The sequence below is a fragment of the Rutidosis leptorrhynchoides genome, chromosome 3 (assembly GCF_046630445.1).
Source record: "Rutidosis leptorrhynchoides isolate AG116_Rl617_1_P2 chromosome 3, CSIRO_AGI_Rlap_v1, whole genome shotgun sequence".
Classification (NCBI taxonomy): Eukaryota; Viridiplantae; Streptophyta; class Magnoliopsida; order Asterales; family Asteraceae; genus Rutidosis; species Rutidosis leptorrhynchoides.
This window is the reverse complement of record NC_092335.1, coordinates 137,909,318-137,925,368: the sequence shown is the minus strand read 5'-3', so window position 1 is coordinate 137,925,368 and position 16,051 is coordinate 137,909,318. Positions and strand designations below refer to the sequence as shown.

The window sequence follows — 16,051 nt, the reverse complement described above, 5'->3', positions numbered from 1 at the left end:
ATTAAGGGTTTTCCTTTTTCTCGTATAATGCGAATTGCATTTTTGTAACAAACGATCTCTGCTTTCACTTCTTTCAACCAGTCCATACTGATTATCACATCAAAACTCCCTAACTCTACTGGTATCAAATCAATCTTAAATGTTTCGCTAACCAGTTTAATTTCTCGATTCCGACATATATTATCTGCTGAAATTAATTTACCATTTGCTAATTCGAGTAAAAATTTACTATCCAAAGGAGTCAATGGACAACTTAATTTAGCACAAAAATCTCTACTCATATAGCTTCTATCCGCACCCGAATCAAATAAAACGTAAGCAGATTTATTGTCAATAAGAAACGTACCCGTAACAAGCTCCGGGTCTTCCTGTGCCTCTGCCGCATTAATATTGAAAACTCTTCCGCGGCCTTGTCCATTCGTGTTCTCCTGGTTCGGGCAATTTCTAATAATGTGGCCCGGTTTTCCACATTTATAACAAACTACATTGGCATAACTTGCTCCGACACTACTTGCTCCGCCATTACTCGTTCCGACACCATTTGTTCCTTTCGTTCTATTAACCCCTGGTCCGTAGACCTCACACTTCGCCGTGCTATGACCATTTCTTTTACACTTGTTGCAAAATTTGGTGCAGAACCCCGAGTGATACTTTTCACACCTTTGGCATAGCTGCTTCTGATTGTTGTTGTTGTTGCGGTTATTATTGTTGTTGGGATGATTGTTGTAGTTGCTGTTGTTGTTGTTGTTGTTGTTGTTGTTGTTGTTGGACCGTTTGTTGTAGTTGCGATTGATGTTGCGATTGTTGGGATAATTGTTGCGATTATTGTTGTAATTGTTGTTGTTGTTGTATTGGTGATTCTTTTCACCGTTTTCCTCCCACTTTCTTTTGACTTGCTTCACATTGGCCTCTTCAGCAGTCTGTTCTTTAATTCTTTCTTCAATCTGGTTCACTAGTTTGTGAGCCATTCTACATGCCTGTTGTATGGAGGCGGGCTCGTGTGAACTTATATCTTCTTGGATTCTTTCCGGTAATCCTTTCACAAACTCGTCGATCTTCTCTTCCTCATCTTCGAATGCTCCCGGACACAATAGGCACAATTCTGTGAATCGTCTTTCGTACGTGGTAATATCAAATCCTTGGGTTCGTAACCCTCTAAGTTCTGTCTTGAGCTTATTGACCTCGGTTCTGGGACGGTACTTCTCGTTCATCAAGTGCTTGAATGCTGACCACGGTAGTGCGTACGCATCATCTTGCCCCACTTGCTCTAGATAGGTATTCCACCATGTTAACGCGGAACCTGTGAAGGTATGCGTAGCGTACTTCACTTTGTCCGCTTCAGTACACTTACTTATGGCAAACACCGATTCGACCTTCTCGGTCCACCGTTTCAATCCGATCGGTCCTTCGGTTCCATCAAATTCCAAAGGTTTGCAGGCAGTGAATTCTTTGTAGGTGCATCCTACACGATTTCCTGTACTGCCAGATCCAAGGTTATTGTTGGTATGTAGCGCAGCCTGTACTGCGGCTATGTTTGAAGCTAGAAAAGTACGGAATTCCTCTTCATTCATATTCACGGTGTGTCGAGTAGTCGGTGCCATTTCCTTCAAAATAGTTAAATGGAACAAGTTAATCATACAGAATATTAAGAGTAGTTAATAGTATTTCGTAGCATAATATGAACTCATTTATAAAAGCTTTTTCTTCATATTAGCGTTTTATAAGTTTAAATTCGGGTAGTACCTACCCGTTAAGTTCATACTTAGTAGCTAATATACAATTCAACTACTACAATTCTATATGAAAAACTGATTATAATAATATTTCACGTTCAAACTTTTATACAATATTTTACAAACTTACAATACCGCTTATTTTACATAAAGCAAGAAATATAGCACACAATAACTTTGATACAAGATAGTTGTGAAGATAATTCTAGCTAGTACACAAGTCGTTCAGCAAAGGCAATAAAGACACGTAATTCATACGTCCAGAAACAAGTCATGCATTCTGGTTTTACTAGGACTACTTCCCATCCTTGGTCTTGTGGAACATAACCGTTATGGTCGTTGATAAGACAGCGTGTTGTAACGTCGTCAAAGGGACGAGGGTTACGTAATGTCCAACAGTCCCGTAACAATCTAAAAACCTCATTTCTTACCCCAATTACCGACTCCGTCACTTGTGGAAACGTTTTGTTTAATAGTTGTAGCCCGATGTTCTTGTTCTCAGTTTGGTGAGAAGCGAACATTACTAATCCGTAAGCATAACATGCTTCTTTATGTTGCATGTTAGCCGCTTTTTCTAAATCACGAAGTCCAATATTCGGATATATTGAGTCAAAATAATTTCTTAACCCGTTGCGTAAAATAGCATTTGGGTTCCCCGCAATATATGCGTCAAAGTAAACACATCGTAACTTATGGGTTTCCCAATGTGATATCCCCCATCTTTCAAATGAAAGTCTCTTATAAACCAAGACATTCTTGGAACGTTCTTCGAATGTCTTACAAACTGATCTCGCCTTAAATAGTTGTGCCGAAGAATTCTGACCGACTTTAGACAAGATTTCATCAATCATGTCTCCGGGTAGGTCTCTTAAAATATTGGGTTGTCTATCCATTTTGTGTTTTTATACTGTAAAATAGACAAGAGTTAGATTCATAAAAAAAAAAATACTTATTAATACAAGCAATTTTTACATATATCATAAAGCATAAGCACACTATATTACATATATTACACCACACGAATACAACTATCTTATTCCGACTCGCTCGTTTCTTCTTGTTCGGTTTTGGTTCGTTTTGCCAAGTTTCTAGGGATATATGATGTTCCCCTAATACGAGCCGTCGTTATCCACATTGGTTTAGAAAAACCTGGTGATTTAGAGGTTCCCGGGTCATTGTTACAACTTAAGGACTTCGGGGGTTGACGATACATATAAAGTTCATCGGGGTTGGAATTAGATTTCTCTATTTTTATGCCCTTTCCCTTATTATTTTCTTTTGCCTTTTTAAATTCAGTTGGGGTAATTTCTATAACATCATCGGAATTCTCGTCGGAATTCGATTCATCGGAGAATTGGTAATCCTCTCAATATTTTGCTTCCTTGGCGGAAACACCATTGACCATAATTAACCTTGGTCGGTTGGTTGAGGATTTTCTTTTACTTAACCGTTTTATTATTTCCCCCACCGGTTCTATTTCTTCATCCGGTTCCGATTCTTCTTCCGGTTCCGATTCTTCTTCCGGTTCCGACTCTTCTTCCGGTTCCTCTTCGGGAACTTGTGAATCAGTCCACGAATCATTCCAATTTACATTTGACTCTTCATTATTATTAGGTGAGTCAATGGGACTTGTTCTAGAGGTAGACATCTATCACATAATATCAAACGCGTTAAGAGATTAATATATCACATAATATTCACATGTTAAAAATATATAGTTTCCAACAAAATTTGTTAAGCAATCATTTTTCAAGTAAACACGGTCGAAGTCCAGACTCACTAATGCATCCTAACAAACTAGATAAGACACACTAATGCAAAATTCTGGTTCTCTAAGACCAACGCTCGGATACCAACTGAAATGTCCCGTTCTTATTGATTAAAAACGTTCCATATTAATTGATTTCGTTGCGAGGTTTTGACCTCTATATGAGACGTTTTTCAAAGACTGCATTCATTTTTAAAACAAACCATAACCTTTATTTCATAGATAAAGGTTTTAAAAAGCTTTACGTAGATTATCAAATAATGATAATCTAAAATATCCTGTTTACACACGACCATTACATAATGGTTTACAATACAAATATGTTACAACAAAATAAGTTTTTTGAATGCAGTTTTTACACAATATCATACAAGCATGGACTCCAAATCTCGTCCTTATTTAAGTATGTGACAGCGGAAGCTCTTAATAATCATCTGAGAATAAACATGCTTAAAACGTCAACAAAAATGTTGGTGAGTTATAGGTTTAACCTATATATATCAAATCATAATAATAGACCACAAGATTTCATATTTCAATACACATCCCATACATAGAGATAAAAATCATTCATATGGTGAACACCTGGTAACCGACATTAACAAGATGCATATATAAGAATATCCCCATCATTCCGGGACACCCTTCGGATATGATATAAATTTCGAAGTACTAAAGCATCCGGTACTTTGGATGGGGTTTGTTAAGCCCAATAGATCTATCTTTAGGATTCGCGTCAATTAGGGTGTCTGTTCCCTAATTCTTAGATTACCAGACTTAATAAAAAGGGGCATATTCGATTTCGATAATTCAACCATAGAATGTAGTTTCACGTACTTGTGTCTATTTTGTAAATCATTTATAAAACCTGCATGTATTCTCATCCCAAAAATATTAGATTTTAAAAGTGGGACTATAACTCACTTTCACAGATTTTTACTTCGTCGGGAAGTAAGACTTGGCCACTGGTTGATTCACGAACCTATAACAATATATACATATATATCAAAGTATGTTCAAAATATATTTACAACACTTTTAATATATTTTGATGTTTTAAGTTTATTAAGTCAGCTGTCCTCGTTAGTAACCTACAACTAGTTGTCCACAGTTAGATGTACAAAAATAAATCGATAAATATTATCTTGAATCAATCCACGACCCAGTGTATACGTATCTCAGTATTGATCACAACTCAAACTATATATATTTTAGAATCAACCTCAACCCTGTATAGCTAACTCCAACATTCACATATAGAGTGTCTATGGTTGTTCCGAAATATATATAGATGTGTCGACATGATAGGTCGAAACATTGTATACGTGTCTATGGTATCTCAAGATTACATAATATACAATACAAGTTGATTAAGTTATGGTTGGAATAGATTTGTTACCAATTTTCACGTAGCTAAAATGAGAAAAATTATCCAATCTTGTTTTACCCATAACTTCTTCATTTTAAATCCGTTTTGAGTGAATCAAATTGCTATGGTTTTATATTGAACTCTATTTTATGAATCTAAACAGAAAAAATATAGGTTTATAGTCGGAAAAATAAGTTACAAGTCGTTTTTGTAAAGGTAGTCATTTCAGTCGAAAGAACGACGTCTAGATGACCATTTTAGAAAACATACTTCCACTTTGAGTTTAACCATAATTTTTGGATATAGTTTTATGTTCATAATAAAAATCATTTTCTCAGAATAACAACTTTTAAATCAAAGTTTATCATAGTTTTTAATTAACTAACCCAAAACAGCCCGCGGTGTTACTACGACGGCGTAAATTCGGTTTTACGGTGTTTTTCGTGTTTCCAGGTTTTAAATCATTAAGTTAGCATATCATATAGATATAGAACATGTGTTTAGTTGATTTTAAAAGTCAAGTTAGAAGGATTAACTTTTGTTTGCGAACAAGTTTAGAATTAACTAAACTATGTTCTAGTGATTACAAGTTTAAACCTTCGAATAAGATAGCTTTATATGTATGAATCGAATGATGTTATGAACATCATTACTACCTTAAGTTCCTTGGATAAACCTACTGGAAAAGAGAAAAATGGATCTAGCTTCAACGGATCCTTGGATGGCTCGAAGTTCTTGAAGCAGAATCATGACACGAAAACAAGTTCAAGTAAGATCGTCACTTGAAATAAGATTGTTATAGTTATAGAAATTGAACCAAAGTTTGAATATGATTATTACCTTGTATTAGAATGATAACCTACTGTAAGAAACAAAGATTTCTTGAGGTTGGATGATCACCTTACAAGATTGGAAGTGAGCTAGCAAACTTGAAAGTATTCTTGATTTTATGAAACTAGAACTTTTGAAATTTATGAAGAACACTTAGAACTTGAAGATAGAACTTGAGAGAGATCAATTAGATGAAGAAAATTGAAGAATGAAAGTGTTTGTAGGTGTTTTTGGTCGTTGGTGTATGGATTATATATAAAGGATATGTAATTTTGTTTTCATGTAAATAAGTCATGAATGATTACTCATATTTTTGTAATTTTATGAGATATTTCATGCTAGTTGCCAAATGATGGTTCCCACATGTGTTAGATGACTCACATGGGCTGCTAAGAGCTGATCATTGGAGTGTATGTACCAATAGTACATACATCTAAAAGCTGTGTATTGTACGAGTACGAATACGGGTGCATACGAGTAGAATTGTTGATGAAACTGAACGAGGATGTAATTGTAAGTATTTTTGTTAAGTAGAAGTATTTTGATAAGTGTCTTGAAGTCTTTCAAAAGTGTATGAATACATATTAAAACACTACATGTATATACATTTTAACTGAGTCGTTAAGTCATCGTTAGTCGTTACATGTAAATGTTGTTTTGAAACCTTTAGGTTAACGATCTTGTTGAATGTTGTTAACCCATTGTTTATTATAACAAATGAGATGTTAAATTATTATATTATCATGATATTATGATATATAATATATCTTAGTATGATGTATATACAGTTAAATGTCGTTACAACGATAATCGTTACATATATGTCTCGTTTCGAAATCATTAAGTTAGTAGCCTTATTTTTACATATGTATTTCATTGTTAATACACTTAATAATATATTTACTTATCATTTAACATAATTAACCAAGTGTATCAATATATTAATATGATTCATATGTACCTAGTAAGACGTTGTTATAACGATAATCGTTATATATATCGTTTTCGAGTTTCTTAAATTAATAGTCTCATTTTTATGTATATAACTCATTGTTAAAATACCTAATGAGATACATACTTATAATAAAAACATGTTAACTATATATATAACCATATATATGTCATCGTATAGTTTTTATAAGTTTTAACGTTCGTGAATCACCGGTCAACTTGGGTGGTCAATTGTCTATATGAAACATATTTCAATTAATCAAGTCTTAACAAGTTTGATTGCTTAACATGTTGGAAACATTTAATCATGTAAATATCAATCTTAATTAATTTATATAAACATGGAAAAGTTCGGGTCACTACATTTGTAACCTTTGCACCATATTCTCCAAAGCCACTACCCGAGCACGAAGCTCGTTGATTTCTTCTATTACACTGGGGTGATTGTCGGTTCGGACGAGCGGATAAATAAAATCTAGAATTTGATGTAGTATATAATCGTGACGAGATACTCTGGAAATGAGAGAGAAAATGATGTTTCGAACAGGTTCGCCGGTAAGTGCTTCAGGTTCTTCTCCAAGAGGGCAATGTGGTGGATGGAAAGGATCACCTTCTTCTTGTCTCTAATGATTGAGGAGGCTACGAACTCATCCCCAATTCATCCAAAATAGATGATGGTTGATTGGTTGATCTATTCCAGTCACACTGCTTTCGGAGCTTGAGTGGGATTCCATATCGGAATTCGAGGGACTTGAACTAATGACGAATTCCATTTCGTTCGATTGAATAAACGATTTTTTCGATATGAAATGATTTTCCGGCTATCGGGTGGTATTCTAATTACATAGAATATCTATATATATAGCGCAAAAGATTTCGTAGATTACGGAGAAATTTACGGGATTTGTCAGGCAAAGTTTACAGTAACAGATACGCTAAGATATGAATTTTGTCTATACACTATTCATGCAATCAATGCAGTAAGACGTGTCTAGACTAAGAATGATAAGCAGGAGATTTCCGACAAAAATGATAAGCAAAACTTTTGACATGCAGACACGGTCGAAATCCAGACTCACTAATGCATCCTAACGACTATCAGTTAGACACACAAATGCAGACCTGGTTCGCTAAGACCACCGCTCTGATACTAACTGAAAGGACCCGTTCATATACATTATAAACGATTCACAATAGTTGATTACATCGCGAGGTATTTGACCTCTATATAATACATTTTACAAACATTGCATTCGTTTTCAAAAGACAAACTTTCTTTACATCGAAAGTTGATGGCATGCATACCATTTCATAATACATCCAACTATAATTGACTTAATAATAATCTTGATGAACTCAACGACTCGAATGCAACGTCTTTCGAAATATGCATTGAATGACTCCAAGTAATATCCTTAAAATGAGCTAATGCACAGCGGAAGATTTCCTTTATACCTGAGAATAAACATGCTTTAAAGTGTCAACCAAAAGGTTGGTGAGTTCATTAGTTTATCATAATCAATCATTTCCCATTTATATAATAGACCACAAGATTCTCATTTTTCCATAAATCTCATTACATTCGCAAGTGCATAAAAATCATTCATATGATGGACACCTGATAACCGACATTAACATAATGCATATAGAATATCCCCCGCATACTCGCAAGTATGCCATAAATATTGGCAATCGCAATCACCATTTAAATCAAAGTACTAAAGCATTTCAAATTCCAAAATGGGGTTTGTTAGGCCCATAGATATATCTTTAGGATTCGCGTCAATTAGGGGCCATTTCCCTAATTCTTAGGTTACCAGACTTGAAGGGGCGATATTCAATTTCGATAATCCAACCATATAATGTAGTTTCGATTACTTGTGTCTATTTCGTAAAACATTTATAAAAGCAGCGCATGTATTCTCAGTCCCAAAAATATATATTGCAAAAACATTTAAAAAGGGAGCAAATGAAACTCACAATATTGTATTTCGTAGTAATTAAGCATATGATGGCATTGAACAAGTGCAAGGTTGGCCTCAGATTCACGAACCTATATTAATTATATATATTTATATGGTTGATCAATATCTGTCTAACAATTTAGGTCAAGTCATAGTGTATCACAATCCTAATGCTCGAGACTAAATATGCAAAAGTCAACAAAAGTCATATTGACCAAAATGTCTTCCAAAATTTATACAAGATTATTATATAGTTTAAATATAGTCGTTTTATATATTTAAATATTTTTAACAGATTTTATTAAAGTAAATAATATAGTTCTTTTATTAATAAATAAAATTTTATATTAAAATTTTTATAATAAAAATATACTTTTATATATCTTAAGTAATTAAATTGATAAAATTCATTTAATATCATAAAAATAATATGATATGTATTATTAATGTAATTATATTATATGTAGTAAAATATATTTGTATCACATATTTATTTGATAAAATAATATTGATAATAATAATAATAAGTAAAAGTTGTATTATTTTATAATAATTATTATTATTCTACTAATAAAAATAAAAATAATTATATTTTTTTAAAATGATAAAATGATAATTTTTATTAATAATAGTACTAAAATGATAATAATAATGATGTTTCATATTAACAATGATATTTTTATTAAAAATAATAATTTTAGTAAAAATGATAGTTTTAATATTAATAATACTTTTAATAATAATAATAGTAAAATAATGAAAACGATATTTTTCCTTTAAATCAATATCTTACAATATCTTAATTTCATCATGATATTCATACTCAGTATTTGCTAATCGCTTCGTTTAATAGCTTTTAGTCGTCTTTTATATCGCGTTTATATTAATAATAATAATAATAATAGTAATCATAATAATTAGATGTTACTAATATTAGTTTTAATTATAATAATACTAATAATAATAATATTAATGATAATACTAATAACTATTTGAATGATAATAATAATAATAATAATAATAATAATAATACTAATAATAATAATAATAATAATAATAATAATAATAATAATAATAATACTAATTATAACCTTAACGATAATAACGATAATAATAATAATAAAAATAACAATAATATCATTTATCAATAATGACAATGATGATGATGATAATAATAATAATAATAATAATAATAATAATAATAATAATAATAATAATAATAATAATAATAATAATAATAATAATAATAATAATAATAATAATAATTAGATTATAACGGCGATAATAACGACGATAATAATAATCACTTTTACAAAAATTCAATTGACTATAACTTCTAAACCTTTCATCGAATCGATATCTAAATGAAAAGTTCTCAATTTTTCGCTATCTTTCTAACGACATGCATATCATATATACCTTATCTTAATAGCATATGTATTTAATTCAAGATTCGACATAACCTATCTAACGACAATAACGAACGTATAAGCATGCATACTCCTATATACTCGAGCACTAGTCAGAAACACACTAATAATATATAAAAGTTAAGTTATGAGTGCTCACGTATCAATATTGAGATTCAATATTGCAGGAAAAGTACGTAGACGCAACGGGGATGATAAACACTAGTTTGACTCACGAGCAATACTCCCGAACCATACCCATAACCTCCATAGCTATAACCCATAATTTCCTTAGCTCTATCCAGCTCGAAAAACAATTTCGAAATCACTCGGACAGCACTCCGTCGTAATATTTTATGTATACTAATAATATCTTGAAATAATACGGAGTAAATATATATATATATATATATATATATATATATATATATATATATATATATATATATATATAAATCGATTGAGAGAGTTTAGAGAAAAATATTTTCAAGTTTCTATGAAATAATGAAACCTATTGAATTCTATTTATAATAGATTTTTGAATTATTAAAGTGAATTATTAAAGTATGAATTATTAAAGTAAATTATTATTATTAAAGTGAATTATTAAAGTATGAATTATTAAAGTGAATTATTAAAGTATGAATTATTAAAGTAAATTATTAAATTATGAATTATAAAAGTAAATTATTAAAGTATGAATTATTAAAGTGAATTATTAAAGTTAAAGTAAAGTAAAAATAAAGTAAAGGTAAAGTTTAAGTATAGTAAAAGTATAAAACTATGTACGTATAATACGCGTATAAATATATATAATATTAATTTAAATCGTTATATATATTTAATAAAATAAAATATAAATATCGTTATCTTTATCATACTGGTTAAGTAATGAGTTGTCAAAAGTGGTTCTAGATATTTATAAAAGTTATATACGTTTTAATAATAAAGTTCTTTTTTTTTAAACTGAAAACTTTTTTGTACGTTTGAAACTAAATCAAATAAATATGATAATTTTGTTTTCCAAAACTAAATATATTTAAGAATCATTTTGTTTAAAGGTTAAAATAATGAAAATCGTTATATCATAAAACGTTTTAGAAAAGTAGAATCATATATATTCATAATAGGTTTCAAGTTTTTAAATTACAGTTTGTTGGTGAAGCATGGGATAAAGTCCAAAGGTTAAATAAACGTGTGAAATCATCTTAATGAAAAATGTCGAGTTACTTAACTTGTCGATATCCAACATCTAAGTTATTTACACTCCACGTTTTTACTTATAAATCACTTTACCATTTTTCGAATGTTGTCAAAAAGAATAGATTTCTTAAATCACAGTGGACCTCATAACATGGACCCGTAATCATATCACAATGTATCTGATAAATCAATCATTTGATATTATCTTCTAATTCCATCGATAAACATATTGAAACAAATACGTTCGTGTAAAGTATTATACGTTTAATACTTTATTAATATTCTCAAGTTATAATATACATACATACATATATATATATATATATATATATATATATATATATATATATATATATATATATATATATATATATATATATATATATATATATATATATATATATATATATAATGGCTCGTGAATCGTCGGAATTTGGTCGATGTTATAATGAATGTATGAACACCGTTTAAAATTCTTGAGATTTAACTTAACAAACTTTGCTTATCGTGTCGGAATAATATAAAGATAAAGTTTAAATTTGGTTGGAATTTTCCGGGTTGTCACAATGGTGAGCCGCTTTTGGCTTCAGGTGCGCCGCACCATTTGCCTGCACTTCCAGAATTGTCTTAAACTTCCAAATAACCTTGCACTTTCAATGTTGCTTTGCACTTTCAACTTCTAAGGCTCAATCTTGGTCAATTTTGCACCAAAATAGGATTTTGCCTTGAACCAACATATTAGCACAATTTCTACATTTCGTATACGAAATGAGGCAAACCGAGGCAAGCGTGAGCAAATATCCCGAAGATAAACGTGTGTAATTTGAGGGATATCAAAACTTTAGCTATATTTTCCACTTTGTCTTTGTCGACTTCTATTCCAGATTTGTAAATCCTATATTCAAAAACTATTCTTTTTTTTTTACCATGAAGTGACATTTCTCTCAGTTTAAAACTAGGTTTGATTCTTCATATTGGGTGAGTATCTTGTCAAGGTTAAAAAGGCACGAGCAAAGGTACTTCCGAAAACAGAGAAGTCATCCATGAAGAATTCCATGCAACGCTCAATCATGTCATGGAAGATTGACACCATACACTGTTGGAATGTAGTTGGTGCGTTACATACCAAATGGCATACGTTGGTAAGTGAATATTACCGGGTGAATGTTGTTTTTTCTTGATCCTTTGGATCGAGGGGAATATGAAAAATAGCCCGAAAAACCGTCAAGGAAACAGAAGAACACTTTTTATGAAAACCATCATAACATTTGATCAATAAACGGAAGAGGAAAATGATCTTTTCCAGTTGCATCGTTTAATTTACGGTAGCCTATGCACACCCTCCAACGGTGATTTCCCGTGTAGGTATAAGTTCTTTATTCTCGTTTTGACAACGGTCATCCCTCCTTTCTTTGGTACTACTTGTACCGGGTTGAAGTATGGTAAATCGGATTTTTTTTTTTTTTTTTGAACGACAAGCTTGCATCGGCGTATCATTTATTTTAACGACACTCATCATTTGTACACACACACGCGTTCGGGAGGAAACCCGAATCGCATTACAGGAACTCGATCCTTTAACCATCCCGAGGAGCAGGCGGACCGGGTTTGAATCCTGAATGGATTCGGGAGAAAACCCCCTGGAGTCAATCTGGATATCCATATTTCAGGCAGATTAATTAAAGGGATGGGCAGAGCGAGGCTCGAGCCCATGACCTAACCCTCAGCCCCCAACACACAAGGTGAAAGGGATGCCGTTAAAGCAATGCTTCGTTGGCGTAAATCGGAAATTTGATAGATATGACCGGCATTCAGAAGCTTGATGACTTCTTTCTTGAAAACCTCTTGGATCTCTGAATAAGATTTTTTTATAAACCAACGACACACATTCACCACTAATCAATAGATTATATAGTACAACACAAGTATATATATACACGTGGTAAATTTATCGAAAACAATGGTGGATTTGTATTGCAATGTCATTCTCAACTTTTATTTAAGAAGAAAAACACACAAAGTATTACAGCATGGTTCCCAGTGAATCTGGACATTTTCTGATTACAATACAAGAAAATAAAGGTACAGAAACCTACACAAAATCTACATTGATCTAAAAGCAACAGCTTTCCAGCTATATATATAAAAAACGTAAAATTGGAAGAAAAAGAGCACAAATATAGCTTCCTAAAACCTGACCCAAATGATTTATGCGATTTTCTTGTTCATGTTTGTATAAAGTTGACGCATTTGAAATCTCCAAACCAAGAAGTAGAGCAAACCAAACCCAATCAGTACGTAAACCCAAATTGCCTCTTCACCACTCTCGTCTTCTGACCTTACCTCCAATATACTAAAATCATCTCTTTGACCATTTCCCAAAACGCCCTCTTTCACATGACCATTTAACACATATACCCTGTCCTCTGCTCCTACAGTAACCGATGTCGGGAGCTTTTCTTCATCAAGGGTAGTTTCGTCATATACCACCCCCGAACTCCAACTATCATCACTTTTTATGAAGTATAGTTTATATGGCGATACCACCAAAAGAACACCATCACTTCTAAGTGCAATACCATCGGGTGCTATCAGTTCCCGGTTTAGTTGAATTCTTCGTGTGGTTCCATCTTCATAATCCACTTTATATAAGTTTCCCGTGTTTGTCTGCGAAACAAGAAGATAGCCTTTGCTACAGTACACAATACCATTTAGTCCACATAAGCTGTATGGCGAATCGGGAACCGGTGTTTTTGTGAACGTTTTAGATTCAGATAATACAGATGCTTTACCTTCAAGATCAACCTTCCATATCAAGTTGCTAGCCGAGTTCGTCACAAACGCGTTTCCCGAAAAGTCTAGAGTTACATCATTGGCCCCCGGTGCAAAAATGATGGATGCGGGATCATGCAGTGTGGTGAGAAACAGGCGATTATGAGGTGGGCGTAAGTTGTATGCAGCAAGAGCGCAGTTTGAAGGGTCTGAATGGCTGTAGACTACTGCTAGCAAACGGTTATGGGTGACATCAGCGGTGACACCGAGGAAGGTTGAGTTGGCAGGAAGGGATTGGTCAGAAACTAGGGTGTTGACCACACCGGCATCAGATATGGAAAGGATGGTTGGGTGGCGAAGGGAGCCAACAATGAAGTGTTGGGCTGTTGGGTCGTATGATACAGACTCAGGGTACAAATTGGGTGACCGGAAATTGATTACATGGGGAGTGGTTGCAGAAATTGGTGACTGAATGAGGCTGAAAATAGTTGTCAGAACAAGTATTGATTTGGTTATGGTTAAAGACATGATTATTGAGATTGAACTTTTTTAACCAAGCATATTGCGTTTGCAACAGTTTTGATTGACTGAACTCACACCTGAAAACAAAGATGAAAGGTAACTGCATTTATAGCTCTTCAGTGATTATGGTGACAGGGTTATATCTCTTGTACAACAAGTTAACATTTAGTCAGACAAATAAGAAAAATTAAGGTCAATTCATAAATATAAGTTATTATATCCTACTATGATATTATATCAATAACAGAACCTTGCAAAAGTGTCACCTGAAAAACTATTATCTTTGCATATTAGCAAATGTTAAGTCATCATTCGATCTATACAACCTTTTGTCACAACGAAGCTATCTCGTCATTATACCTGGGCAATTGAGACCCATACTCTCATATTTGGGTCAATTGGGTCAAGCTTTCGGGTCAATTGGGTATCAATACCCAAAGCTCAAAAGTGATAGGTCTAATGCATGCCGATTAAATCCTTTTATATTTCGAGTTATAGTTTTGCGTGTTTATGCTTATGTTTACGGTTTTCTTCTATATTTATACGTATAATTTAAAAAATTTCTTTAAAGTTTTATAAAAGTCCAATCCAATTAACGGATTAATCCTCGATTTGGCCAATTAATCCCTACAATTAGCGCATTTTACAACCTTGCTAATGGTCATGTTTAAAAGGTATATTCATCTCGGCACATGTTAGGGTTGATGATAACACAATACGCAACATAATATTCACACAGACACACAAAAAATAACTAAACATATACATAATTCAATCTCAATGGTTCAACAAATTGCATACACTGAGAATACGCTAATACGCTCATTGATTGAAGTGATTTTAATATTATATTCTATTCTATTTCTATTTCCAATTATAGCAAAACTTATTCATAATTTAATATTGTCTATTCATTAAGACGTAAGATTTAAGTAATTGGTGCAGATTAAAGGATATTAGGGTTTCAAACCTGTGACAGCTCCGACTTTAGGAAATCGTTAGTGCCGATACCGATCTAAGGTTATACGAATTATGAGAAATCAACGACTTAATACTGGATTTTAATTGGATAATAAAACGGTATAAGTGGAATTTGTTTGTGATCTGTTCAAGAGCGTCTGTGCTTTTGACTTTTGATAGTTCCAATTGGATTTGAACTATTGGCTCTTGCCGTCTAACTTCTCGTGTTTATGATTTGGCCACTAAAGTTACAGTGATTTCAACTTTTACCCAACTTATTACACTGTATTAAATAGTTTTTAGACGAAACTAGTTGGTGAACCCTCGCTTCGCGTCGGAGGTTCGATTTTCAATGTATTTTATTGCGTTTAGTTTGTAAAATTACTTCGTGCCTAAAGAATGATGTCGTTGAAGCGCAAGTCTAGTCGAACTAAAAGGTATAACCCGTGAAAGATTTAAATGTTATTTTAAATTAACAATATATGTCCATCTCCGCGTTTAGCTATGTAATTATCGACTTTTAAAAATTTAACGCAAAATCAACGTGTATGAAAAGTACCCCAATTTTT

General features: G+C 32.5%; 1 protein-coding gene across 1 annotated transcript; it reads right to left on the bottom strand.

Annotated features, from left to right (window-relative positions):
• Positions 1–13,202: 13,202 nt before the first annotated feature.
• On the bottom strand, positions 13,203–15,626 carry LOC139896850 (uncharacterized). Its single transcript, XM_071879494.1, has 2 exons — positions 15,493–15,626; positions 13,203–14,599 (listed from the first exon to the last, which is right to left on the bottom strand). Exon 2 carries the CDS (start codon positions 14,526–14,528, stop codon positions 13,437–13,439), a length of 1,092 nt encoding a protein of 363 aa, XP_071735595.1. The 5' UTR covers positions 14,529–14,599; positions 15,493–15,626; the 3' UTR covers positions 13,203–13,436.
• Between the last annotated feature and the right edge of the window lie 425 nt (positions 15,627–16,051).